This window comes from Pezoporus occidentalis, unplaced genomic scaffold (genome assembly GCF_034315485.1).
Source record: "Pezoporus occidentalis ecotype Australia unplaced genomic scaffold, CSIRO_AGI_Poc_V1 ctg219, whole genome shotgun sequence".
Classification (NCBI taxonomy): Eukaryota; Metazoa; Chordata; class Aves; order Psittaciformes; family Psittacidae; genus Pezoporus; species Pezoporus occidentalis.
In genome coordinates this window covers 989,482-1,014,130 of record NW_026914062.1, presented here as the reverse complement: position 1 = coordinate 1,014,130, position 24,649 = coordinate 989,482, and the positions used below count along the sequence as shown (strand labels likewise).

Here is a 24,649-nt window from a genome sequence, read left to right as displayed (position 1 = left end):
TTTCTCTACCCCTCTCATTCCCCTTGGAACTGCACTCCTCAAGTACGTGTGTGCCTGCTTCAGAGAGGGGATCAAGAGCCCCTTGTCTCTGAGCTGCCACCTCCTTGGCTGCCTTGGTGCTTGGCACAGAGTGCTCAAGTGCTCTTTGGGCTGTGTAGACAGCCAGAGAATGCAGGTGAATGGGCTCTCAGGCTTTTCTAGGAGGGGAGATGCAGGCAGGGAGTGTGATAAACAGGGCCAGGGATGCCTGTGGTCACAGTCATACCCATGCACTGCAGCAGCCACCCTTGCTCCAAGCTGAAACCTCGGGCTGCTCTCTGATGAGATGCTATTACGTGCAACTCACCGACTCAGCTTTGTGTTGTCCCTGCTATAGAGCTGCAACAGGAGGGTTTCTGACCTCTCTGGTGTGGATGGGGATGTGCCTTGGGTGCCCCACATGGACTAAAGATTCATTTTAGTTTGCCACAGGGAAGCTGCTTTGCTGTTGTGTCCAGATCTTGCTCTTTTGGGCAGGGGGATGAGCCAGTGATGCAGTCCAAGGAGACTGTTCTAGAGCTGCTGGCAGCTCCAGTGGCCAGGACTTATTTTAGTTCCTGAAGTTTGGATGAGTAAAGAGAACAGGCTCCTTCTGCCAAATCCTCTCTGTTTTAGCAGATCCAGCCTGCTAAGGCAAAGGTTTTCTTTCCTTGTTTGTAAGTTGAACAAGAAACTTGAGCATAAGTTGCTTTTGACATTTCTACATGGCATGTTATCTGCTCTGCCTTTTGTCTCCCTTGTCAGAGCCAGAAGACCCCTCCTTTCATTCATTCACCCGCCCCATCTGCCTCCTCCTGCCCCTGTTTTAAGGCTCAAAGCCTCCCCCCTGGTTGGGAGCTTCCAGCCATTGAATGCTCCTACCAAAGCTGTTTTCTTATGCAGGAGTGTGTTTTTCTCCCTCGATATATATCACCACTGAGATTTTGGTGTGAATCAGGGTGAACTGTACAGGCTGGAGACTGTCACCTCCAATGATGCTGCCGACACCAGCATCCTGCCCTTGGTAGGGCTTGAACCATGTCCCTGTGCTCTGTGAATGACGGATCACAGCATCCTTACATGGAAAGGGTCTGGTAGGCGAGTTGGATCTCACTTTTAATCCCAGAGTGGATCTCCTGCTATCCATTTGGATTCTTTATTAGCAATAGGCAGAGCGTTGGGCACAGCTTTGGCAGAAAAGCCTTAGCCTTTGTTGGCCATGTTTTGTGCTTTTAAAGGGATTTCCATGAAGCCCAAACCACCCCTATGCCCCCTGTGACAGCGTGGTAGGAATGAACCAGGGCCAGCGGGTGCTAACCGTGCGTGGAACGGTCTCACGTGCTCCTTCTCCCTCTCATTCCAGGTGAGAGTGTGGCGCTACCTGAAAGGCAAAGACATCGTCACCCACGAGATCCTCTTGGATGGAGGGAACAAGGTGGTTATCGGTGGCTTTGGGGACCCTTTGATCTGCGACAACCAGGTCTCCACTGGCGACACGAGGATATTCTTCGTCAACCCTGCCCCGCAGTACATGTGGCCGGCGCACCGCAACGAGCTGATGCTCAACTCCAGCCTCATGCGCATCACCCTGCGCAACCTGGAGGAGGTGGAGCACTGTGTGGAAGGTGAGGCTGGAAGGCGGCTGCAGTGGTCCCATGGGGAATCCTGTGCTCTTGGCTGGTAAATGCTGCGGCAGGGGGTTGGAATTGGGCGATCCTAAGGTCCTTTCCAACCCAAACCGGTCTGTGGTTGGCGAATGGTCTCGCTGTGGATGAGATGGAGAAGTTCTATGTGTGACCAGGGTCATGCTGCTCTATGTACTCTGCTGTCACAGGCATTGACCTTCTTGTTAGAGGCAGTGATTGCAACCAAGGCACAGCCAAACAAGGTTGCTTTATGTTGTTTTTACCCCAGATTTGGTGTAAGTTCTCTCTGCTGTGACCCCTATGTGGTTGGGAGCATCCCCGCTGCAAGTCCTAACACAAGTGTGTTGCAGGCACTTAGAAGGGGATTTAGGTTTCTCACACCTGAGTTAGATTTTCCTATAGGTTTAGAGATAAGAAGTCAATGGGTTCATCTTGTGGTGAAGGCTTGTCCTTCATGGTGGTTACTCCTTGCTTTCCAAGTCAGCCCTGTGGACTCCTGCCAGGGATCCAAGAAGCCAGCTAAGTTCTGCTTATGGGTAAAGTTGCTTATGGGTAAAGCAACTAAGTTCTGCTTATGGGTAAAGGTGTGCTTCTGTGTTGTGGTGAAGCCCTTTACCCCTTACACATTAATCTCTGGATCCTTTGCTCCCAAAAGCTCTCTGATGAGGCAGGTTGGAATGTTGTGTGCTGCTCATGGAGTACATGTGCATCATGTTGACGTGAGGGTGGCTGAGTTACTAGTGCTGCTGTGGGTGTAACAGCATAGCTGTTGGGAAGAGCTGAGGGGGAGACAGCCCATATGTGCTCTTTAATAGTGCCTTAGACATTCAGGTGTGGAGATGTGCCTCTATGGAGAGCAGATCTGGATGCCCAACCACCTTAACCATACTCCCATTCATAATAGTATATTACAATATAATATAATATACTCCCATTCATCCCATAACCCGTTCACCCGGCTTCTCTCTTCCCCCTTTATGTGTTCCAGCAAGAGCTCCAAGCACATGGGGGAATGTGGTGTCCCCAAAGCCCTTTGCTAGGGTCTGAGCATGTCCTGGGAGCAGATAAGTAAATAAGGGAAGGAATGCAGGAATTCTGCACAGACAACAAATAAACATGCAGATTGGCTCCCTCTTCCCCTTGGATGTGCAAAGGAGAGGCCATAACCCCTTTTTTCCAGCTGGGAATGCTGACAGAGGTAAATGACCGAACTCATGGCCTGGGAGGCTGGGAAAGGGCTGGTTCAGCAAAGTGGCTCTCAAGAGGCACTGTCTTGAGTGGTGGTTGCAAGTGAGAGGGATATGAGATAGATATATGTAGATATATTCCATGTATTGAAAGGTATCAGTTCTGCTCCATCCTTGCACCTACTAGAGGGATGGAAGGGAAAGAAGAGCGTGGATTTGTTAACCCTGAGCAAGCACTTGGAAGAATTCTGGCTTCACTGCTTTGCCGTGTCCTTTGTCATGCTTCTTTTGCACTCACTGGAGGTGAGCTGGAGTGGCTGAGCCAGTTGGGTCCTGTTTGTGGTGAAGGACGTTGTCCCTTAAGGCCCCTGGGATATAAGGAGGGATAGAGTTTCCCTCCTGATAGAATAGATTCCATGTAGAATGGGACCCATTCCTGCCACGGGCAGGGACATCCTCCACTGGGCAAGGTTGCTCCAAGTCCCTGTGTCCAACCTGGCCTTGAACACTGCCAGGGATGGGGCAGCCACAGCTTCTCTGGGCACCAGCCTGGCTGGTGGCTCAGCACCATGGGCTTTCTATGTGCTAACAGGTTTGCTATAGAGCATGGAACAAACTGACCACCAAAACCATGGTTTCCCTCAAGCCCTACTTAAGGGTCAGGCCTCTCCTGAGGTCTCTGCAGAAGTCCCTTTTGGCTCACCCATGCAAACCATGGAAACCCATGCAAAACTGGGCCTGAGAACCTGCTCCTGCCACCCTGGGAACCATTTCTGAGCTCTTGAGTGTGAGAATTTAGCTCCAGGACTTGTTTCCCATCAGCTCTTCAAAGCAAAGCTGCCCAGAGCCTTGCTCCGTGCTGCGTTTTGAGCTGGAAAACAAACTTTGGAGTGCTTCTGCAGAAAGAATGGGAAGAATGGTGGCAGCTGAGTGGAAAAACATGGATGTTTTGAGTGTCTTCACCTCCTGTCGCTTGGAAAAACCCCAGTCATCACAATCTTGCCTGAGAGGAGAGTTCAGATGAGGGCATCCCTGTGAAACAGCTCAGGTTAGAGTGGAACCGGTGCGTTTGGGTTACACTTAGTTGTGGTCATAATGTTTCGAGCAGCTGTAGTCCAAATGCTTCAGCTAAGCTCTGCAACTGCCTGTAGCACTGAGGGTGCCTGGAGGGAAGGTTTTGGTGCTGAGCAACACGGGGATGGGTGTGGGATGCTGGGACACGTGCTTGGACTGGGTCCATGGATGAAGGAGGATGTTCTGGTGGCTCCATGGGGGAAGGCACGGAAAGGGAGATGGCCCCAAGCAGCATGCAGTGATGTGTAGCATCAGGAGTGGATTTCCTCTTGTTTGGGATATCTGGATGAGGCTTCCAGGGAAAGAAACAGGGAAGGTCAGGTTGGATATAAGGAGGAAGCTCCTTACTGCGAGGGTGGTGAGGCACTGGCACAGGGTGCCCAGAGAAGCGGTAAATGCCCTATTAATGGCAGGGATCAAGGCCAGGTTGGACGGGGCTTGGAGCAACCTGCTCTAGTGTGATGTGTCCCTGTCCATAGCAAGGGGTTGGAACTGGATGAATTTAAGGTCCTTTCCAACCCAAACCATTCCATGATCCCATGATAAGTGCAGGGCTTGCTCTATTTGTGCCTTGAATGGTGACCCCTGCATGAAGAAGAGAGCTGGGCTCACCGTGCAGGTCTAAGAGCATCCCAAGGCGCAGCAGGAGCAGGCTCCATGGTAGGTGCAGGGCTCTCCTCGCCTTGCTCTGCCCTGACAGAGCCATCAAGCACGCTCCTGTGGAGCCCAACAGCTGACTAATCCCCTGGGTGTGTGGGGCTCACATTTCCCTTTGATCCCAGCTGCACTTGAGGAAAACGAGGGCTTTTTGTGTGCGGTGCGGGAGGGGAGACGTTGGCTTTGCACTGAGCTGGCTGGGTGGAAGGAAGTGCGCATTAAACCTGTGTTAGAGCCTTGGTTAATGAGAACCCCGGGCTCCTCTTTAATAGCACCTTGCTTGTGGCATGATTTGCGTTAACACCGGGGCGACTGCCCTGCTTGAGGCAGCTTGGCTGGCTTTGGAGGTGTGTTTGGTGCCTGGTGGTTGTGCTTCTATGGCATTCAATGGCTTCTCTGCTGCTGCCTCTTCCAGCTTTGGGGCTGCTCCCCTCTGCGTGGGCAGCAAAGTGGGGGCACGTTGGGTGCTGCATCACCCAGCCTAGGATATAGAGGGGGCAAAAGGGGTGTTGCTGTGAGGATAGAGCCTTTGGAACTCCTTCCCATATTGATGCCCATGATAAAGCGAGCTGCTGTGGCTGGTGTTCAGCATGCAGCGCGCTGCAGATGCTCCATATGTTTCAAATGTCACTTGGCTCCCATTGGAATTCTCATTCAGCCAGTCCAGAACTCTCCTCCGACTCTTTATCTCTGTGGCAACACTATTAATTACACCCAGGGAAGAGCTGCATCCGGTCCTACAGCCTCAGTTCTGCTTGTGACTACTTGAGAGCAGGGCTGCTTTGCAAGCATCTCCCTTTAAGTTACACCATCCATCCTGTTTTGTCTGTTCCCCGTTCGCTTCTATTCTGTCCTCTCTTTCTCTTTTAGGTCTGTGCCTCCACAGAACTGAGGCGTTTTGTTCTTGTAAACCAGCCCATGCAAAATCATCCTTTCAGGCTCCTTACACAGGCACTAAGGCACACACAGTAGGCTCCTCTCAGCAAGGAAATGGCTGGCATGGGGCTGTATTAGGTGATTCGGGCTGTGGTCACTTCCCATGCTCTGGTCTCTTTGTAGTCCTTCTCCACCCCTGCAACTATCCCTTTTGAATCGATCATTGTCCTTTGGAACAGGCGAGGGAGGGGGCTGGAAGAGGGTTAGTGTGTGGGTTTCTTCTTAAAGGAGGTTTTTTTCTTCCCTTCCCTCCTCTTCTTGGCTCTGTTTTGCACTGGAGATAATGAGAACAGCATCAACACGTCGGGAGGGTGGCTGAGTTAGCCAGCAGCTGCGAAATGTAGTGAGAGGAGAGAATCCAGCACTGAACACTCCTGGGGCCCTTCCTGCTTCCCCATCCGCAGCACGTAGCTTGGGATGCAGCGGTGGCTGGACCAGGGTTCCTCTGCCGCTGTATCCGAGTGGCACTGGGGAGAGCAGGGACTGCTTATGGATGGATGGAGCCAGATCCCATCCCTAACCCTAACCAGACCCCATCCCATTCTGATGCTGCAGAAGCCTGCCCCATGCACAGCCCTGGCCCTGTGCACCCAAGGGATGTTCTCGATGTTATCATGGGAGGCTCTGTGCATGCTCCAGGCTGAAGGGTCTGTTTCCTTCCCTCCGTTGCATGGTAGTAACACAAAACATCCCACGGGTTTATGGCAGTAGCTGAGAGTCGATTTGTTTAGCAAATTCCGATGGAATTTTAATCTGGTGTGGGAGGCTACTGGTCTGGGAAGGCTCCTTTGGCCTCGCTTTCCACTCTGGCACATCCTGCTGCATTTCTGTGTGGGATCAGCTTTGTGGTCTGCAGCACAGACGGCGTATCCCTTGGCTCTAGCAGCCCTGACCATGTGCTCTTGGGTCTGTTTTCCCTCTGTTTGCTCCCCTAATAACTTGGGGACACACACACTGTGTGCTACAGAGGCTCTGTGCATCCTTCTGTCATGTGTGTGATGCTATTGAACTGCCGGGTGCTGGCTGGGGCTGGTACCTCACATCCTGACGGTGGGAATGCGCAAGGAAGCAGCATCTTCCCTTTTCCATCCTTTTTGTAAAGACATGGGATAGAAGAGAAGGGAAGGGATGTGGAGTGGGGAAGGTTCTACGAGTTCTCATAGGTGACCTGTCTAGAACATTCCCACTTGCCACCCTTAATCCCCGCAGCCTCCTTTTGCTGCTTCCCACTGCAGGATGCTTGCACAGCATCAGCCTTGCTCAGGGGACTTGTCAAGAGACGGGGAGCTCTCCATGGGCATGTGAAGCCTTTGGTGACGGTGGTGGCTTTGTGTAGGAGAAGAAATCCCTCTGCGAGGGTGGCTGATCCCATGGGATGGCCGGGAGTGGGTGCGAGTGGAGGAACGCTTCCAACTGGCAGCATCACAAGGCTGGCTCCGAATCTCTCCCTCTGAGCATCCCCCATGCTGCCTGCCTGAGCGTTTGGGACTCTGGCATGGCCTTCATCCTCTTTGCACCCCCTGCTTTGCTGAACTTGGGCTCCTTGATAACCAGGGCAGGGCTCAGGTGCAGCTTTTCTTGTCTCATTGCCTCTCCTTGACACCTCCTTGTCCCTATCCTGCAGCCACCGTGTGAAACGGGGAGCTGCATCCCTCCCTTCTCCAGCTGGATGAGACCCACTCTGCTTTAACACATGTGCTAGGGGTCAGCCCTACTGATGCTTTGCAGACAGCCTGTGTGTGTGAGCATTTAACAGGCAGGTTTTTGGTCATGGTGTCAGAATGTGTCGCTTTAAAGGTGTTGCCACGCTATAACTGCTTCTATCCAAATCTCCTGCCTGCTCCCTAGCTCCTTTGCACAGGGTCAGACACACGTGGGAGCAGTCAGCCCTGTCACACCGCATCTACCACAGGTATAAATGAAGCGTGCAGGCGTGGCTGCTTGCAGAATGCACCAGGCACTCACATGCATGAATCTAAATGCTGCAACCCATTTGCAGCTACCAATAGCACCCTTCTGGCACGGGGAGAGCTCAGTTCTGTTTCTCTCTGGTGCCGATTGCTGGCTCCTGATGCTTGAGGTGGGCAAAGCTGTGCCTTTGGTGCTGCTTCCTTTGGACTCTCTCTGGCCAAGAGCTGGGGTACAGGATGCGCAGCTCATCCCAGGTATCCATAGAAGCTGTGCTTGCAGAAGGGATGCGAGGGAAATGGCTCATCTGGTTTCCAAATGAAGCCTGGGAGCTGGGTTCTGCTGATGGAGAGGACAGAGCTGACCTGTCTGAGTTTCAGGCAGTGGGCAGCTCCAGTCCAGCCTTTATCCATCAGGAGTTGCTCGGGCTTGCTCCATGCTAATCCTTACCCAGGAGTGGGACCTCGGTCTGTTTATCTTATGAAACACTCTGCAAAGAGCCTGCATTCCTTTGGGATGACTTCCAGGAGCAGGAAGAGAGTGCTTTGATGTGCTGTGTGGCCAAGGGGAGGACAGATCTCCTCCTCTGTGTTGGGCTGCGGGTTGGAGGAGGTGAATGATGCTCTGCAAGCTGCCCCCTCCTTACAAAAGCCATTCTAGCTGTGCCTTGTTCTTTCTTTCCTTGCAAAGCTGCTGCTCTTCCTGCCTTTCTCAGCTCCCTGGAATCCTTTGATTAGCAAAGGAAATGGGACTCTAGTGCTTTCAATAATTCATACCCAATTTGGCTAATTCCAGTCTGGCTGCAGCGCAGGCTACAAAGCGAATGAGAAAGTGTGAGCTTTCAAACCACTCTTGCTTGTTTGCTTCCCATGTTGACTCCCCCGGCCCTCCCTGTGTCCACGTTGATCCCTGTTCATCTTCCTGCCAAACCACGGCAAGCTGAGCAGTGTGAATTGCTGGTCTTGGCCACTTCCTTTTCTTGCCTGGTTGCTTTATGAACGATCTCCATCACTCTTACATCCGAGCCTCGAGCTGACCCGTATCCCTGGGTAAGTGCTTGAGGACTGGCACCTCTGACTGCTGCTTCTTATCCTATTTCTTTCCCTGCATAGTAGTGGCTGTTGGAAAAGAGCTGCAGGCTCCCAGAGGATGTTGTGTCATCTTGATGGGCTGTAAGTGCATCTTCTGTCTAATATTAGACCACTGTGCGCGCTCTGTCTTGCAGGGATGCTAAGTAGCTTAAGTGAGCTGGAGGACTGGCTGTGCCTTCAGATACACAGGAGTGCTTTGGGGTTGGAATTGGTCTCATCCAAACTGGGAAGAGAGGGAAGTGCAGAACCTTCAGAATCGGTTGGAGAACAGTGTGAAGCAGTTCTCATTCTTTAAAGGGCTTTAAAGCCATTTGCCTGCATTAACAAGCCATCTATTTCCCCTGGGTATGGTAAGTAAAGCAGCAGTATGGTCCCAGTTTGCAGAGCGAGTCTGTAATGAAGCAGGGAATGGGACCCAGGAGTCCTAACTGCAAGCTGCTCATGGCAATAGAAGGGAAAAGCTTGGGATAACTGTGATCTTGACTCTGAATGGATGGGGACCAGCATCACTTGATGCTGCAGACAGAGTACCATGGCAGGGGGTTGGAACTGGATGAGCCTTAAGGTCCCTTCCCACCCAACCCATTCCATGATTAGTGGATTCCTTGGGACTCCCCTGGATGCACTGGCAATGTCCATGTATTATGAGTTTCTTCCTGCCAGCTTTTCCTTAAGGCCTTATCAGCCTGTTCCTGACCCCATCTACAGCAACAAGGAGCACAGGGATGCTCAGGGTTTATGCGCATCCACTTGCCACTGTTGCGTGTTGAACTAAAGCCCTCCTCAGAGGCTACATTCATGTTGTCCCTACTAGTCTTTAACCTTCTCCCCAGCCTCTTGTGCTGTGTCAGTGCCTGTTGCAGGAGGAGGGTTTTAACCAAAGCCTTTAGTCTGGTTGGGTGCAGGTTAGCTCCTACCGAAACAGAAACTGCTGCGTGCTCAGCTTTGGTAACCAAAGGGTTGAGCAAGCTGTGGCACTTGCAGTGCTTCTGAACCCCCAAACTGCAGGAGAGAAGTCACTTGAGGGTGGTGGTGGTGGAATCAACCAATACCTCGCTTGCCAGCCCGAATTCAGCTGCCAAACTGTGATTGTCTTGGCTCTGAAGCTGTTCTCCTTGTCCAAGAAGCGCCCTATCTCTGATTCTGGGGGAAGAAAACAACGCTCCAGGGCTTTAGGTTGGTTCAGGCCTTCCAGTACTGTAAAATCAAGGAACACAAGGAAGTATCAGCCTCAAAGAAGTGATGGGGAGGGTGCTGAAGTGATCTGAATGAATCCTCTGATTGCGTAAGGAATGCTTCCCACCTCAGACAGAGCAACCACAGCTTTCCTGGTTTGCCTGGTATGGGAAGCAGATGGCAGCGATGGGCATGGACATGGAAAACCGAATTGGCCGGTTGGAGCTGTGTGTTCTGTGTTAATGTGGTGGGATGCCTGGTTCTTGTTCAAGGCAGAAATCAAGGGAACTTGGGAAGAAAGGCATGGAGAAGAGGTTAGAGCATCTTCTGGGTGCTGTGCGTGGTACCTGGAGCTCCCTTTATCAGCACTGTGGGTTCCTCTGGTGCCTTTTCAGCAGTGCCAAGACCCCCAGGGCTCTGCTTGGGGTCTGCAACAGCCTCCTGAGGACCAGGGCAGGATAGGGCTCACCTTGGGCAATGTGTCCCTTAGGCAATGTTTACCATCAGAAACTGAATGGGAAAGCACTTAGGAGTGAGCAAAGTGCCTGTGTATGGTGGGAGGTCTGCGTCTCGCACCCTGATGGTTTGGGGACCCCTTCCTTGGGTTTCTCTGTGCTGGAGGCCATTCCCTGTGTCTCCATGCAGGGATCCCTGCAGAAAGGAGCTTCCTTGTGCTGGGCTGGGCGATGCCTCAATACAACACAGGGCTCCCCCCCTCTGCCTTGCACCTCTCTGCTGATAAACCTTAATCCCCTCCTGTGCTAACGGGCAGCGGCCGGGCGGGCAGCCAAGGGCGGCATTCCAGTCATAGCTCAGCCAGGTAGGCTGGCAGGAGAGGCTCGGCTCCAGCGGGATCCATGGAGCGAGGTGTGGGAGGCACAGCCCAAGGGAAAGGGGTGCTGTGGGGTGCAGGGTGTGATGGCCCATAGCGGCGTGGCACTGAGCACGCAGGGTGGCATCATTCTCTGGCATCTTGCTGATGGCTGTATCCCCTCTGTGTCCTTGTGAGTGTATATGGACCAGTTGTGTTTCTCTTGGCTGTTACAGGGTCACGGAATGGTTTGGGTTGAAGGGACCTTAGGGATAATCCAGTTCCAACCCATTGCCATAAACAGGGACCCCTTCCACTAGAGCAGCTTGCTCCAACCTGGCCTTGAGCACTGCCAGGGATGGGGCAGCCACAGCTTCTCTGGGCACCCTGTGCCAGCGCCTCAGCACCCTCCCAGGGAAGAGCTTCTGCCTAAGAGCTCATCTCAGTCTCCCCTTTGTCAGTTTAAAGCATTCCCCCTCGTCCTGTCCCTACAGCCCCTTTTAACTGGGCTGCAGGAGCCATTTGTGTGCCTTGGGACTGGCGAGAGCTTGGCTTGGGCTAGGCTGCAGCTTCATTTGCCGTAGCTGTGCTCATGGGCAGCCAGCCGTTGAGTATACAGGTTCTTTGTCAGCTTTATTTGTCCATGTCCTGCTTGCAGCCAGTTTCTCTCCCAGCTTTCCTGGTTACAGTGGGCTGCCTGTTTATGTAGTGATCGAATCCCTGAGCAAATTGCTTTAACTGATGCTGTTTATCTAAGAGATAAACCGGGATCAGTGGAAACTCCTGGCAGAGCATGGGGAAACGCTGTCACGAGGAGCCATCTGAGCTCTGTTAGCTGAGATCTTCGACTTCTTTCAGGACAGTTGTTGCCTTTAACTTGTCCCGGATGAAGCACAGACACCAAAACTTGCTGAAATCCCCTATTTCTCGCTGCTTTTGTCTTGTGGTTGGGATATGAGCGCAGCAGAGGCGCGCTGATGGATGCTGATGGATGCGTGGGTCCATGCCTTGGCCTGGAGGTGCAGTGACTGCATCTCAAGTGGTCTGTACCCCTAGAGCTTCCCTTACCCTCTCCCTTACCCTGCTTCTCCGCAGGGAACAACCTGCTCTTCAGTTTTAATGCATCAGGAAAGCCTGGGGGCTGCTTTCCTTAGCAGGAAGCCATAAAGCTCAGGCAGTTCTTATAGACCCATCTCTGTAGAAAGCAGAGCATCAGCGTAGTCTTTGGGAGTCTACAACCAAGTGGATTGGATAAAAGGTGGGTTAAGGCATGGGGAGCTTCAGGCCCAGGCTGTGTGCAGATGTGGCTCCTGCATCCGTGCATGCTCTACATGACCCAGTGCTGTGACTGTGGGCTCCTGGAGCCGCTGTTGTGGGGTTCCCTCACATAAGGAGCCAGGTTGCTTGCGGCTCTGTTGAATGGAGGTGCTGAGGAGCGAGCCCTTGTGTGCAGGAAGCATTTCCCACCCCCGTGGTGTCTCCCTGCCCCCATGGCTGCTGCATTCCTGGGCAGTGAGGTTGCCTGCAAACAATGGTGCCGGGATGCAGTTCCCTGTGTGTGACTGGTGACTAACCCTGGGGAGGGATGGACCCTTCTCCATGGGCTGCCCTTTGTCCCTGCAGTTAAATCCCCATCTTCCTGCATCCCCACAAGCTTAGGAAATGGGGCTTGGAGCAAGCTGCTCTAGGGGAAGGTGCCCCTTGCCCATGGCAAGTGGTTGGAGCTGGATGAGCTTTAAGCTCCCTTCCAACCCCTTCCATGGCTCTGTGAAGCCAGCAGTGGGGTAGCGTGTCCCATCCGCAGGCACAGGGAAGGGGATGCAAAGGCCAGGCTCTCCCATGGGAGCTGCCAAGGCTTCAGTCCTGCCGTGGTCCCTCCTGGGTGCCCCAGCCTGTGCGGAGCAGCCTGTGTGTGCATGTTTGGGTGCTCTGTTTGCAGGGCGGGCGTGTGGCTTCCTTGGGCAGGTCCTTGTGCTGCAGAGACTTGCCTGAGACGCTGCCTCCGTCTCCAGTCCCCTCCTGGCCTGGTTTCCCTCTGGTTCTGCCTGTCCCCTCGTGTTACTGGTCCAGAAGGGTGTGGATTTGGGGGTGAATGATTGCCCCATGGGCAGCGCTCCATCCTCAGTGTACCTTCCCTTGGGAGGAAGGAAGGGGATGCAGCAACGGGATGCTGCTCTTAGGGCTTAGATCTAAGCTCTTAGAGCTGTTCCTCTCCCTCCATGGAACATGTGGGGTGGGGAGCTGGAGCTGCAGAGTGCCTGGGGGGCTCCAGCTAGGAAAGGCTGGGAAAAATCAGGGCAATCCCATTGGGGATGAGTTGGGCTCTGCTTTGCAAGGGCTAAGCAGCTCGTGCTCAAAGAGTAGGAGCGTGATGTCCTGTGTGCACATGCATTTGACCCTGTGTCCTAGCTTGCAATGTGGCAATGTTGGCAGGGCAGCCCTGCTCCATTGCTGCCCATGGGGGGAGTGGGGCAAGGCAATGAGATGGGGTTGGATCTCTTCTTTCTCCCTCTGTTGTGCACAGAAAGGGGAGATCTGTTTCATCCTGGCTTGCTGATGATGAGCTGGAATGGTCAATGTGCTCTGCTGGAAGGATTTGGCTTGAGGACCCTTAAATGTAGGGATGATACAGCTCCTTCTCCACTCTTTTCCCTCTTTCCCTGCCCACAACAGCTCTCCTTCAGCATGTGTGTGCTCTGTTTGCATAACCTGTTCTGGCATGTGCCCTGGTCAGGTGGATTATGTGTGGAGAAGCTCTGCCAGCCTGGAATGCCAGCTATGCATCCCCTGAGCGCCCCTGGATGCAGAGGCAGGCATCCCTTCTAACGCTTCCAATAGCTTTCCTGTAGGATCAGTGCCTCTTGGAGAGCAATGCCAGAGCTTGTCCAAGGATGCAATGGGAACGCTGGGGAATGTGCCCGCCTGGTGCAAAGCTGGGTCTGGTGATTGGAAAAGCAGTTGGATCCCTGCCTCGCTGGGGGCTTCTTGTGTGAACTTGCCCAGTGCTGGGAGCTATTCCAGCTCTTAGAGCTATTCCTCTGCCTCCATGGAGCATGTGGGATGGGGAGCTGGAGCTGCTGAGTGCCTGTGGAGCTCCAGCTAGGAAAGGCTGGGAAAAATCAGGGCAGTCCCATTGGGGAAGAGCTGGGCTCTGCCTTGCGAGGGCTTAGCAGCTCGTGCTTAAAGAGTAGGAGCGCGATGTCCCGTGTGCACGTGCATCCCACAGCATCCCCCTTCCCTCCCTCAGCACTTGTTGTTCATGTGGAAAAGGGGTTTAATCTCTTTATGGCAAGAACTGCTGGTTATTTTCCACCGCCACCCAGGCGGGACCGCGCCAGGCACAGCGCTGCTCTGTTCCCTGCAGGAAGCTGAGCCTGAAACTTCTAATCCCATAGGAAAAAAGGAGCAGTTTTCCATTTGAGGCAATGCAGAACTGGGCTGTAAATCCCATGTCCTGCCCCAGAGCTGCGGGTTCCTGGCTCCTGCGTGGTACCATGGGTGCTGTGAGCAGGAGGGAGCTCATTCCTGTGATGCTCTCCTAGGCAGTGCAGTTATTCTTAGAGGGCTGGGTAAATCCCATGTTGTTATCAGGGTTCCTGCATTGCCTGGATTTGTCAGGAAACCCGAGGGACTCAGGTATATATTTAGCTCTTGGAATAGTATCATAGAACCATGGAATGGGTTGGGTTGGAAGGGACCTTAAAGCTCATTTAGTTCCACACTGGAGCAGCTTGCTCCAAGCCCCTGTGTCCAACCTGGACTTGAACACTGCCAGGGATGGGGCAGCCACAGCTTCTCTGTCACCCTCATAGTGACAAATGAGTTCACAATGAGGCAGCATGGCTGGAGGTAGGTTCCTTGGAGGATGCCCAAGGATTATTCTGTGCCCCTTCTTATGGAAAGCTGAATTCTGCTCCGCTTGGTGATGCCTGCTCACTGGCTGGGGCTGAGCTCCACTGCTTGGACCAGTTCCTTTGGGTTAGGTGGTTCCAATGGAGGTCCTGCTCCTCCTTCTGCTAGCAGGGAGAGAACATAGGACCCCCTTCCTTGTGCTGAGCAGGCTCTGCGATGCTGAGACGTGGTGCACCTACCATGGTGCCATACCAGGGGACGTGGTGCTCCTTGGATCAGGGTTGTGTAACACTGACATCCAGGCTGTGTGCAGCCTTCTCTTTACAGGTGACCTAGAGCAGTGACCAGCACACACATGGGATGAAGGGATGGGCAAGCCCTGATGCTCATAGTGATGTGCTGTGGTGCCTCTCTTGTTTCAGCCCACCATGGCAAGGCCCACAGCTCCTCTGTGGAGCCTCCCCATATGCCAGCTCCTCATTCAGCTTGGTCAAAACCTCCTTTTCTGCCAGTTTTAGGTGTTTCTTGCATAGCTGTGGTGGCCAAGAGCTCTGCTTACAGCTTAGATAGTGGAGGTGGCTCTGCCAGGCTGCAAATGAGCCTTGTCACTCATGATTCCATTCTCCTGCTGCCCTGAGCTGGGCTTTGCAGCAGCAAAGCCCCATGTGCTGGGCTCATCTGTGTCACTATTGAGCTCTGGGGCTCTTTTCAGGGGGCAGAGGATGGGGAGAGGAAGCAGGAGGGGGTGGCTGTGGGCCTGATGGAGCTTGGGAAGAAAAAGCAGCTTTGTGAGGCTGCTCCATCAACCCAGAAAGAGCCTGGCTGGAGCATAGTGTTGATGCAGGCACCTTCCCCTTCGCTGTGCTGCTTGGGGGGGTGCCATGGACTGGGCTGCTGGAAGATGGAGCCAAACCTGTAAAGCTTTTTAATGGCTACAAAGAGCATTAAAGGTGGGGAAATGGCTTCAGGGGTATGATGGGGACTTGTGTTATGGGATGGTCTGAGTCAACGGTAGCATCAATGAATCAGTGCTCTTGTACAGAACATCTTAACCCTGATGCAGAGGCCAGTCTGCTTGCTTCGCTGCTTATGTACTCCAAGCAGTTGCTCAGCTCTCCCCTCAGATTCCATTCTCTAGGATGGGCAGCCACAGTCTCACTTGGTTTGTTCTATTCTGATTCCCAGGACCAAAATCCATAGCAATGGGTTGATTCTGTTACCCACATGGTGCTTCCATCCCGCTTGCTTGTGTCGGGTGGCCATGGGAATGAGAAGCTGGAATCCATCCAGTTGCAGGTACCTGGGAAAGGCTCTTGCTCCCTGTGCAGGCTGAGATAAGGCTGTGGGAAGCTGCTGCCTTGCCCAGAGCTACCTGCTGAGCGTGCGTGCAGGGAGTGGTTCTGTTGGGATAGCTTTTCCTATGCTCCAGCATAGGCTTGGAGCAATCTCTACCACCCAGCGCTCTGCCGGTGTGATGCTGTGATTCCATGATGCCTGTAGCAAGCAGCGGGTGCTGGGAGTGGAAAACACGGACCACGTGCTGCCTGCCTTCCATGGAGATGGAATTCTTTCCCACTTTATCTGCCGGATGTATCCTGGTGTGCAGTTTGTTTGGTGTGCTTTATCTCCCATAGTCCATCGTTGTTTTGGAGCCATGCTAGGGAACATCAAAGGCTGGGTTTTCCCACCCAGCTTCTTGGGGAAGTACACGGCTGGCTGAGCCCAGGGGCAGTGCTGCTTGGTGGTAGAACCATCGATAGGATCAATGGGGTTGGAAAAGCCCTTTAAGCTCATCAAGTCCACTATTTACCTTGGATTAACTGTCCTCTGGAGAAAGGCAAGGGCTGGGAACAGCCAAGAAGCAAGAATCATGGAATGGTTTGGGTTGGAAGGGACCTTAAAGCTCCTCCAGTTCCAACCCCTGCCACAGGCAGGGACCCCTTCCACTAGAGCAGCTTGCTCCAAGCCCCATCCAACCTGGCCTTAGGTGGCAGCTTGGTTTCCAGGGGCTGTCCTGCGTCAGAAGTGGGCAGCAAACCACAAGGCTTTCTGACTGATACTGCCCTGGTTATGAGCCTTCACCTCCAGTTAAAACCCAACCACTCCGCTACTCCTGGCTTGCTCACAGGATGCTCTATAGGAGCTGTCTGATGTGGTGCATGTATTACCCAGCCCTGGGTTTTCTTTCCAGATGAACTTTGCTTTTCTTTCTCTCCTCAAGTACGCCTGGTTCTCATCCCATGGGAAAGCACTTGCTTCCTCCTCCTTCCCTGCAGCATCCTGCCTCAAGTTCTGCTCTCACTGGCGCTTTCACAGCTCTCTGGTTTGCAGTGTGCTGCTCTCCTTTGGCAGGGCAATTCCAGCCTTTCTTTGCTAACAAACTACAAGAGGGATCTCTGAGCTGCCCCAGTGGGATGAAGGGAATCACTGCACGTCTTGAGCTAAGCTGTTGTTTTAAAGCTCCCATTCCCTTTGCCAGTCTCATCGCCACTCAAAGTGCGCTGCAGACAGGCCCAGGTACCTGCTCTGCCTCCCCAAGGTAACACCTTGTTTGCTAAGGGCAAAGAAACAGCAGCTTCTTTGGGGCTTGGTTCTGCTGCTATGCTCACTGTAGAACAGTGGATGTGCAGACCTCGAGCGCTCTTTGGAGTCAGGCACCAGGAGCCTGCCTGTTGCCAGCAGGGTTTCATAGCAGCATCAGCAAACTGGTTTGGACACAACATGACCCTTCCCTTTGCGGGTGAAAGTGAAGCTGGTGATGGTTAGAAATAGCTCCGGGGTGTGTTAGTGGGTGAAACTTTGGTTGCCTGGGAGAAATCTCTGCTTTGGATTCAAGCTTGGAGCAGGGGGGGGCTGTCCTAAACCCTGCCTTCATCCCAGGCTTCCTACTGACACCAGCTGATTCCCTTCATGCTCTTCTGGCTCATGAGAACCCTTGCCTGCTGAGCTCAGAGCCGCTGGCTGGGACCCAGTTCCCAGGCACTGAAGCAGGAGGGGAATCTAAAGAAACCCAGCCTGGAATTGTTTTCCTAGGCTGGTAATTTCTCCCAGACAGCTCAGTTCCACCCCTCCCCAGCTGGACTTGCACTCTCTTTGCCCAAGGGAGTCTTCCCTTGACTCCCTGTGGAAGTGCAGCCTTGCCTCCGTTAGGGCTGTGAGTGATGCTCTGCTTGTGGCATCTGCATTGAAATGCCATGGAGCCAGAAGGGAGCAGGGCAGGACTGGGGGAAGAAGCTGGCTGTGCATGGATGGTGATGGACAGACAGCCTTCCAAAAGCTGGAAGCATCCTCTGCTCAGGGATACGGGTCTGGGAACAGCCTTGCTAGTGGTACTGTAGGGTGTGCAGTGTTGCTTTCTGCATTAAGTGTAGCTCTGAACTCAACTTAGTGCCCATCCTTCTGCTACTGTCATGCACAGTCTAATGCAGGAGCTACAGGTCCATTGGATTTAGCCTGTGTTCTCCATATACTTGTTTTCCATGGGGCGTTGCTTCAGGCTGGGCTTTTACATACAACAGGAGAGCAACCAGAAGAGTGAAGGAAATGAAAGAGATGCTCTAAGATCGCAACTGGAGCACTGTCTATATCCCCATCCTGCCTGCCTGTTTATGGCTGTGCTGCTTATCCTCCCACCCAGAGGGGCAATGGCCATGGTGGGTGTCACCTTGATGTTCTCTCACTCCTCATCCTGCCTTCTGGGAGCATCACACTTGGCAAGGATGCATTGGGCTCCTGTGTACCCAAAGGCAGCTGCCTGCAGGCACTGTGCGTGCTGTGCTCTATCTCCTCTGCAGGAAGAGGAGTGTGATAAGTGCTTTCTCCTTCCCCAGAGGAGGATGCTGGACATCCCAGCCGAAGTGTGGGAACCCGTTGGTGAAGCCCTGCCCCGGATGTCAGCCCCTTGGAGCTGGTTGGTGTCTTTCTGCTGCAGGGAGAAGGGAAGCAGCAGTGTGGGTTGGAGCCCCTGGGAACCCAGCCAGTGAGCCCCTGGGGACCCTCTGGTCATTGCATCTCTCATGATAACAGCACACAGCGCTCCAGGGCTTGTGTTTCCTTAACTCCAGTGGCTGGCTGGCTCCTCCGCACATATTCCATGTCTTTTGCTCTGCTTTCCATCGGGGGCTCTTCCTCCCCAGCACAGAGGTCTGTGTCCTGACCCTGTGCACGCAGCTTTGTAAAGGCTTGGATACAGAGCTCTGCTTCCCATCACTTTTCCTAGGCTCCAGGGGTGCGGATCCGGCCACCTCTGCCTGGTGAGGCAGTGGCAGATGTCACAGGGATGGAGGGGTTTGGGAGCTTGCTGCTGGGAGAAGAGGAAGGATGCTGGAGCAGCAATAGAAGGGCACTGGGATGTACAGAGCATTAGTGGGACCTGTGTTGTTTCTGCCTGAACAGGAGGGGTGCATGAGGGCATCCTGCAAAAGGGCCTTGGATGCTACCCAGCATGGTCAGAACCCTGCATAGGGGATGTTGGTTTGTCAGGAGGGGTTTCTCTTCCCTGTGGCTTCTGTGCCACGTTATATGGGGCATAATGGGACTTCATGTTGGGATTGCTCAGCCTGGAGAAGAGAAGGCTCCTGAAGGGGAGACCTTAGAGCAGCTCCAGTTCCTAAAGGGGCTGCAGGAAACCTGGAGAGGGGTTTTGGATGAGGGATGTAGGGCCAGGCCAAGGGGAATGGCTTTAACCTGCCCGAGGGGAGACTGAGATGAGCTCTTAGCATATATACTTGTACCTTTCTGGCTCCAGCTTGATGCTTGGCAGCCCCACAGCAGTTAGTGGGGCTGGGAATCTGTGCTACTGTGTCCCATTGCTCCTGACGGATAGCCGCTCCTCCACCAGCGTGGCAGCGTGTATGTGAGGACAGGGCTGAAAGGAGCTGGCACTTGCTTGAAGCCTGCCTCAGATTAAAGGCTTTCCTTTCACAGCAAACCTTGCATGTCTTACATCTTAATGGGTTGTGTTCTTTGCCCTGGAGCAGGGCTGGAAACCGGCCACTGTAACACTGACCTGTTACAGGAACCACAACGTGGGAGATCCGGGTGTCCTGCTGGATGCTGCTCCCGATGGGCTGGGAACCCTTTGGCTTTGCTATGTGGGTGTCTTGGTCAGTGCAATGGGCAAAATCACAGCTCGGGCTGTGGGGTCTGAGCTTAATACCCATAGAGGACAGATAACTGGCTCTGCTGATCGATTTTAACTGCATCTTAAGTTGTTATGTGCGCACGGAGGGGTTGGTGGTTGTTTCCAACTAAGCCTAGTGGCATCTGCAGTTGAGCACCAGTTAACAGCCTCCCCGTTCAGACAGATGGTCTTGGCTGTGCTATGGGGGTGTCAAAATACAGGAATAATTGTTTACAGGCGGAAAACTGCCTACGTGGGAATCAACACCCAAAACGGGGTGGAATTTGTTCAGGAGGAGCGCATGGCCGCGGTCAATACAGGGTTTGTGCAGCTCAAGGGGGAGAGGGGCGAATCATAGAATCATGGGATGGGTTGGGTTGGAAGGGACCTTAAAGCTCATTTAGATCCACAGGCAGCTCCTCTGGGCACCCTGTGCCAGCGCCTCATAGGAAGAACTTCTCCCTTATATCCAACCTAAATCTCCCCATGTCAGTTTAAAGCCATTCCCCCTTGTCTATCACGCGGCTGGGAGGGGAGATGTGTCCCCTGGTGCTATGGGGCAAGCAGGGTGACCTGGCCCTGTCTCCGGCTCCCAACAGGACAAGATGCTCTATGGCTGCTCCTGCTGCATCTCCCTGCCCTAAGGCACGGCGTAGACCCTGCTCCTGCCTATGGTGGGGACGGTCCCACGCTGGGCAGAGCAGCCGCTCATGGTGTGCCTGGGGGAGCAGCGGGGCACATTCCTCTGCCCTGACTTCAAAGGTTGTTGCTGCATATACAGAGCCCAGCAGCCTTGGCAACCCTCGCTGCTAGAGCCTTGGCAGCAGCTGTTTGCTGCTGCTGCTCCGCGGTGCCCTTTTGGCATTCCTGCTTTGGGAGAGATGCCCGCTGCGGAGCCAGGGTATGTGCTGTGGGTATGCGGCTGCCTTCCCTTGGCCTGCTTGCTCCCAAACCCCTTCGTGTTGGTGGTGTTTCTACCTGCTTTCCCTACTGCCCACCATGCAGATCTGAAGGGGGTTTTGGAGCACCCCTAACTCGTGTTTCGTCTTGGAGGGTATCTCCTTGTTAGCTGAGGAGGGAAGCTGCGAGAGTGACACCATCACCTTAGAACCTTATGGTAACATAGATTGACCCACAGGCATGCTAGGATGGCATTCTGCTCCTCATCTAGAGCATCTTCATGCCACACCATGGCCCAGAGGGCCCGGCTGGGTGATGGGTGGCTGGGATGGTACCCAAGGGCTCATAAGGGAGCACCTACTTGTGTCTTGTGCTCAAGGCCAGGTTGGACACAGGGGCTTGGAGCAAGCTGCTCTAGTGGAAGGGGTCCCTGCCTGGGGCAGGGGGCTGGAAATGGATGAGCTTTAAGGTCCCTTCCAATCCAAACCATTCCATGATTCTTGCTTCTTGGCTTATTCCCAGTTCTTGCCCTTCTCCAGAGGACAGTTCATTCATGTTCTGCTCCTGGATGAGGGGAGGATGAGCTTCCTGGAAGCCGGCTAGCAAGGGGCCTTATCAAGGCTCATAACCGTGTTATCAGGGCTGGGGCAGGATCAGTGAGTGCAGGTCCTCCTCCATTGTCACTCCTCTGCACACAGGAGCTGTGTTTGTTCCTGTCCCTTTGTGTGCCAGCACTGGGTGGGGAGGGGGGAATTGTTTAATTGTAGTGACAAGATAAGGAGGAACAGCTTTAAACTGAGAGAGGCTGCATTGAGATTGGATATCGGGAAGTCCTTCCCTGTGAGGGTGCTGAGGCGCTGGCACACGGTGCCCAGAGAAGCTGTGGCTGCCCCATCCCTGGGGCCAGGTTGGACACAGGGGCTTGGAGCAAGCTGCTCTAGTGGAAGGGGTCCCTGCCCATGGCAGGGGGTTGGAGCTGGTTGAGCTTTAAGGTCCCTTCCATCCCAAACCATTCCATGGTCAACAGGCTGCTCTCTTCACTCAGGAGCAAACCTTTCTCATGCCTACCATTTACATCCTTAGATCCCCTCAGGTGAACCCCTTTTTTCCCATGGTTTCTCCATGGGGTTTAAGCAGAGCAATACCTCTCTATCTGCAGGGGAGGTTTGGGTTGTCCGCAGTGCTGGTGGAGGGGCTGGGGCTTTTCCAGCCCTGGCTTTTGGCCCAGCTTTGAGCCATTCAGGTGATCTCAGCTACATAAGGCAGTCCCTGTGCTGGGAGCATCACTGCAGCTCAATTAGCAGATTAAAACCTGCTGTTAGGAGATGATGCTGGTGCAGTGTGGGCCAGCAGTTGGTCCTTGCTTTCAGCTTCTCCAGCTGAATGTGGTTCACTGGCTCCCTCAATCCTCCTGATGTTTGTCCAGCTAATGCCAGGTTAAGGGAGGGGACTGCAGAACAGGAGATGTAATAGTTGTGTGTTCCCCCCATGGAGCATTCCAGGTATATCCTTTGTGCCAGAGGAGAAAAGGGGGCTGTGTTGTATAGAACAGACATTGTAGGGATGCTGTATTGGAAGAGGTCACAACGGAACTGCCAGCAACAGCCTTTTGGAGGTGCTGCTAGCCTTTGCTGTATGAGCTACGTGTCTGTGGTGGCACGAAATAGATGGACCTGGGTTTTAGTGGGCATCTTTCTCCTTGTCTGGGTGGCTCCAGCACTGCTTGGGCATCTCCCCTTTGTGGGGAAAGGCAAGCGCTCTTCTGCCGTGCAATGTGATGCTTTCCTCTGTATTGGGTTGGGTTTTGCTGTAGCACACAGAAGGGATGTGGGCTACCCCAGGACTGAGGATGCTGCCTGAGTCAGCAGGGTCAGACCCATTCCCTAAGCTACTTGTCAACAGAGTGACAGGAACCAGGGACTCCACTGTCCCCTGTGCCACTGATAAGGCTTATCTGCCTTCTGCTGGAGCCTCTTGCTTTGGTTGCTCCCTTGCTTTGATCCAGGCTGTTCTTCCCGGGGCTTTGATCCGCACTATTTCAAGGGCTTGGAGTCAGGATGGGTGCGGGATGATGCTCTGCATATCCATTGGGGTGACCAAGAGGGATGGGGACCCCCTTGTGTAGGGGGTGAGGAGCCAGATCCAGGGTGACCAAGCACAGTAAAGCATCCCTTGTCCCTGCCCCAGGAAGCTTTTCCCTATGGACAGCAGACCCAGCCTGTGCTGCTCATGGAGGAGTGGAGCAGAGCTGCATGGCAAGCATGACGTTACTGTGGTCTAACCAAGTGGTTTTGCTCTGTTTTCTTTGCATGTGCTGTCCTCTCTCCCCCGTGGCTTCTGGATTATTCATTACTAGGTAAGAACAGCATTTATCTGCTTTCTCGGCTGGAAAGTGGGACGGGGAGGCTGGGATGCGTTTGGAATTGACACACAAGGATACCTCGTGATGGGAACTTTGCAGCTTCCAGGGAGCAGAGCGTGTTGTGTATTGCCTGGATAGAACTCCCATGTTGCAGGAGTGGGATGGGCTGTGCCTGAGCATCAGTTGCTTCATCAGGGAGCATCGCATGCTTGATCGATGCATCAGTGGCTGGGGAGGGATCACGAGGATGGAGATAAGGATACCTGGAATGCTTTAAACTGGGGCTGTCTTTCTGCTGTGTCTGTACACCAGCCAGAGTGGATAGTGATGCTCTCCATCCCAGGAAAGGTGGCAGAGTTGGCTTCTCTTGATGCTCCCACTGCATGACCGGGACCCACACCAGCCATCCCTGTCGATGAATTGAATCTTCATTTGGTTTTAAATCTCCTGTTATAAGTGAAAATGTCAATCCTGGCTTTCCCAGCTTCCATTAATTCTGTGTTACCATAGAAAAGCCCCCAGTTTGTCTCCTTGGCCCTCCTGCAGGCAGGAATGCTGCAGAGCCTTTCCACTTCTTCAGAAGAGCATCTTAGGGGCAGGCAGGAGGAAAGGCCAAGAGATGCAGGACTCCGCAGCAGAAGGGAGCTGATGCATTTGGATAGTGTCAGGCTTTTGCTTTGTGCCACCAGCTATGTTGGCTGAGAGAAGTAGGGCAGGAGGCAGTTTTGAATGAGGTTTATTTCGGGTTTATCTTGGTTTACCCCTATGGCTCTGGAGCAGGCAGCAACAAGTCCTTTAGGGACCTCGCTGCCAGCTCTGCTGGCCCAAAACTGGTTTGCTTGGAGTGACTGGCTGCTGCCTCTCCAATCCTGCTTTACCTGGCTGTGAGCTTTAGTGCCATGCTGTATCCCAGCCTGTTTCCTTTTGAGCTAATGACCCTTTATAATTGCCCTGTTTGCTTGCAGTGTTTTGCTCTGCATCCTGGCATCTCTCTCTTGGAGTGTACTGTACCCTCAAGTACATGATGTACCTGGAGAGGGCTGTAAATCTCTCATGCCTTGCCACTGCTGGTCCAGAAGATGTTGTGGCAGTGAGAGATGTCCTGCTGGTGTTCTCCTCTCAGCTGCTTGCGTGCTGGCCCTGACCTGTATTGGTGGATCAGGGAGGGAATGCTGCATCCTATCATAGAGCCACAGCCTGGTTTGGGTTGAAGGGACCTTAAAGCTCATCCAGCTCCAACCCATTGCCATAAACAGGGACCCCTTCCACTAGAGCAGCTTGCTCCAAGCCCCTGTGTCCAACCTGGCCTTCAACACTGCCAGGGATGGGGCAGCCACAGCTTCTCTAGGCACCCTGTGCCTCATCACCCTCAGTGTCTTTGCCTTGTGTTCCGCCTCTTGCCTGGTCTCCTGATGCTGTAGTCCTTGGTTCTAACTTCTGGGCACAATGCTTGTAGTCTGTTCCTTGTTACCTCCCTTTGGAAGAGGGAATGTACCAGCCCTGGTGCTACGAGAGAGCGCTGGGAGCAAAGACAGCCCTGCCTCTTTGCAGCTGGAGAGGCACCAATGTTCCCTATAAGGGTTACCCAAGAAGAAGTGTGTGGAGAAATGAACCCTCTGTGCTCATATTGGTGCTGGGAGCTTAGTGGGGTGTGCATCTGCTCTGAAGTGCCAGCTTACTCCTTTAAGGGAAGGGTCAGTGCCTACTTACAAGCAAAGTATGAGGTTAATGGTCAGTGAAAGTGCAGCATTCCCGCTCCTTGAGAACTTCCCTTCTGGAAACAAAACCCGCATGGGTCTGACGTGGTTAAAGATCAATAGGATTTATAGAGGCTCTCCAGGGTCAGTTGGTCAAGTGGGGCAAATTGGGAGAGCTTTGCCAAAGGTTATAACGCTTAATTGGTAACAGT

At 53.4% G+C, this 24,649-nt stretch overlaps 1 protein-coding gene across 4 annotated transcripts in view; it reads left to right on the top strand.

Annotated features, from left to right (window-relative positions):
* The window catches only part of AGRN (agrin), a 105,632-nt gene that overhangs the window by 5,937 nt on the left and 75,046 nt on the right, over window positions 1-24,649 (top strand). For all 4 annotated transcript variants that reach the window (XM_062620103.1, XM_062620107.1, XM_062620105.1 and 1 more), the window contains exon 2: window positions 1,382-1,643. In XM_062620103.1, the coding sequence (XP_062476087.1) occupies window positions 1,382-1,643 (262 nt within the window). The remainder of the gene's footprint in view (window positions 1-1,381; window positions 1,644-24,649) is intronic.